The sequence below is a fragment of the Chenopodium album genome, chromosome 23 (assembly GCF_948465745.1).
Source record: "Chenopodium album chromosome 23, dcCheAlbu1.1, whole genome shotgun sequence".
NCBI lineage: Eukaryota > Viridiplantae > Streptophyta > Magnoliopsida > Caryophyllales > Amaranthaceae > Chenopodium > Chenopodium album.
The window spans coordinates 16,382,782-16,386,379 of record NC_137856.1 but is presented as its reverse complement, the minus strand read 5'-3'; the positions used below and the strand labels follow the sequence as shown (position 1 = coordinate 16,386,379).

General features: G+C 34.2%; 1 protein-coding gene across 1 annotated transcript; it reads right to left on the bottom strand.

The window, feature by feature from the left end:
• Positions 1-1,183: 1,183 nt before the first annotated feature.
• On the bottom strand, positions 1,184-1,881 carry LOC145607088 (uncharacterized). Its single transcript, XM_081662855.1, has 3 exons — positions 1,721-1,881; positions 1,423-1,620; positions 1,184-1,267 (listed from the first exon to the last, which is right to left on the bottom strand). Exons 1-3 carry the CDS (start codon positions 1,802-1,804, stop codon positions 1,184-1,186), a joined length of 366 nt encoding a protein of 121 aa, XP_081518981.1. The 5' UTR covers positions 1,805-1,881.
• Between the last annotated feature and the right edge of the window lie 1,717 nt (positions 1,882-3,598).

Here is a 3,598-nt window from a genome sequence, read left to right as displayed (position 1 = left end):
AAGTGTAGGCTAAGTGACTCCACAAATTATTGTTTCAATTCAGAGAACAATAGCCTGAATTTCTTATCTAATACAATGATGGAGGATAGACCTCTCTAACTTAGTTGTACTCTGAAATCTTTCTACTTCTAAATAATTCTCGGCTTGCATCAGAAAGAAAGAAAAAAATAGTGAGTGTTTTCATCCAAAAGTTGATTAAATTAATAGAGCCTCTCTCTCTCTCTCTCACTTGCTCTTCCATATGTGAAGTTTGGGTTTCTCTGTCACAGATCTGCCAAATCATTATCTATACAACATTATTACTTTTTTTTTTTTTTTTTACTTAAATTACTATTTTTTAGATAATCTTGTTAAAGAAAAGGATTACCCAAAGAATTCCTCCATTCCAATGTGAAGTGGGGTTGGATGGAGCAAAATCTATATATGTAAGTAAAAGTCACAGCTGAATAAAATCACCAAACACGTCATAATTTTTACTAAAACAGAACTTCTTGAATAAAAGCTGACATTCCCAAGAGATCCTTAAACTTGTATAATTATTGTATAATTATTGAGAGCTAACCAACTATAATTATATCAATCACATTTGATTCTGTACTTTCCTGATAATTATATTGACATATAGCTCTAGAGACACAAATCTGACCTTAATTTATATTCCAATTTCATTCTACACCAAAATTTTAGTCATTGTTGCTCAACGGTTGAAATTTAACAGATTTGGAGAAAGGGATATGCATCCTCTGTTGCTGACTCGACCCTGCGATTCTGATGTGTTACATGGATCAAATTAGTTGTTTGTATGGCTATTTTAGTGAATGTATGTGCTGCTGTAAATATCAATGCATCATAGTTGAAATAACAAGAACTGAATTCAAAACTGAATTCCAGAACTGATTTTCAGAGCTGCAATTCAAAACTGAATTCCAGAACTGGTTCTGAAGATCAGATCTGCATTCAGTTCTGAGTTCAGTTCTTGAATTCAGCTCTAGATTCAGTTCTGAATTCAGTTCTGAAATTCAAGTTCTAATGTCAGTTCTGAAATAAGAGCAACAACTCAAGTTCTGATGTTCACACAAGCTCAAGTTAAGACAAGTAGTATAAAAGCAGCAGGGGAGTAGGGCACACACACACACACACACACACATCACAAGCAAGCATTCACACAAGCTCTAAATGTTACCTAATGTTTTGCCTTTCCTAAGAATTCAGATGCTTTGTCTAGAAGACCCGGAGATGCATTCCCTTGACGAACTGCACCTACAATCTGAGAAAATTGTCCAACAAGCGCTTTAAGAAGAAGATTGTTGTGTCCGACCTCGTCTTTCAACTTTTCATTTTCTTGAGATAGTGTATCATTTTTTTGTGCAAAGCATTCACTTCTTCTTTAACACTATCCATCACAATAGTCCTCTTTTAAACTTTTCCATAGCCTTCCTTCCTTAACACACCACGTACTCCGAAAATGTCCCCCTTTTTAACCCCTTGTCCATAACCCACCGGACGATCGGGAATCTCATTGCCATACATAGTTTGCTGAAATGCTTCATCTTCGAGCTCTTGTTCAGACATCTTAGGGTGCACCATCCTCAACTCTTCAACCTTAGCTTTAACATCATCCTATACCAACATTTAGGAGTATTGTAAGACCACAAATAACACATAATCACACCACAAAATCTACACAAAATGATACCAGAAATCTGTCACAAAACCATACCACAAAATCTTGAGTGACTGTGTCAGGAAGAAATTTTCCGTCTTTACCCGCATGGGTTTTAATCCACAACGCTAACAAGCTCATTTTTTGTCCATGTTCATCCTCCTATAAATAATAAGGCAAAACAAGCATTAAATATGTGTACAATAGTATATAACGCATATAACTTGGCTTTGCTCTTACTAATATCCTAAGTAAATATAAAATGACATATATATTCCATACATAATCAGCTTGTTGGTTTGCAAAACTTTTAGAGCCAGATGTATGAATCTGATTTTGACTAGCTCGTGCCTTTTTACCGCATTCTGACATAGTCTGCAATCACATTTTCAGATTTTTTAGTTAGAGATTAAATAACGTTTAATAGAGTAAACAATAAGGTAAATATTGTCCTTACTTTCCCGTAATCCGTATCCCAATATTTTACCAACTTAACCCAGTTACTACTGGTAATTCCATGTGGCACATTATTACACATATCATCCAATTTCTTCTCTAGTGGCTTGTAATGAATCAGTTTCAGAGAATATTTGAACTGCCTCCAACATTTATTGGCACGCTTGAGAGCTTGGTTGTCATATTCCACGCCAGAAGGAATCACAAAACGGTCCTTCAGTAAAAATAATTAGTTAAAAATATAAATCAGTAAGTAATCTATTAGAAGTAAGAGACCGTCTAAGTATGTGTCTTAGGGATGAATATATGAATTGTCATCCTCAATACTTTGTTCATTAAATGATGGATCTTGAGTTTTGTCGGTTTGTTGTGTATTAAATCTAAAAGCTGCTCTTAGTAACCCGTCCATATCATCTCGACCTACTGCATTCACTTGATCATCACTTAGATCATAGGTCTTACTCCCTTCATCTTTACGATGAAATATCCAATTTCTATAGTTTTTATAAAAACCATAAAATAAAATATGCCCTCCAACTTTTTCTACAGAATTCGTTTTATTTAACTTGCACTTATTACATGGGCATTTAGTTTCCCATGTATTTGGTAAAAGAGTCTCTTTAGCAAGTTCCAAGAATTTCATGCAACCTTTAAAATAACCAAGATCACCTCTTGGTAAATCAATCCAACTAGTATCCATGTCTACAAAGAAGTATATAGTTAATTGCCAAACAAAAACAATGACAGTAAGTAATTCAAGCCTACAAACTTGTTGTGGGTGAAAGAAGAAAATTAGAAAGAAACATGCAACAACAAAAAAAAGTTTACAAATAGAGTATACAACACTATATTCATAACCACCGGATTTAATAGAATATACAACATTAAACCCTTGATATACATAGATTTTAAATTGAAAACAGGCACCAAGGCACCAATACAGCAGCAGGTCATGAGTATTAGGCAAGGGAATGAGTGAGAGCTCATAGGAAGACAAAATGCAACAATTCTGAAATTCCTTAATACAATTGTCCACGGCCTTACATGTAGTGTCGTAGATAGTGAATAAAAAAAGGTAAGTCGAGGCATGCAGCTATTCAAATCCAACTAACTCACACACATCCATTTTGGTAATCTATCTTTGCTAGACAACAATAGGAGTCTACTAGGACTGCATATATAGACTAAATATAAAATGTATAAAATTGAGACTTTCAGAATGATGTACAACTGCATTTTCACTGTCAATTACTCAACCATAACAAAATCAGACAAGATTATGAATATATCGATGTTTGATACAATGAAAATCGTACCTTAATAAACTTTGGCTTGTCTAAAACCACAAGCGAAATGTAACTCTCAACCAAAAAATCTACAGCTGCAACAACATCAAAGGAAATATCTGTTTATAAAGAAAAATTTTAGCCTCGATCATGCTTCCCTCCAAACATCATAGAGTTGTTTAAACATAATGCA

Coding starts and splice junctions, on each gene's coding strand:
- LOC145607088 (XM_081662855.1), bottom strand. CDS start 1,804: ATGAGCTTGTTAGCGTTGTGGATTAAAACCCATGCGGGTAAAGACGGA. Junction 1,621..1,720: donor CAGTCACTCAAGATTTTGTG/GTATGGTTTTGT, acceptor ATGTTGGTATAG/GATGATGTTAAAGCTAAGGT. Junction 1,268..1,422: donor GGAAGGAAGGCTATGGAAAA/GTTTAAAAGAGG, acceptor CAATTTTCTCAG/ATTGTAGGTGCAGTTCGTCA.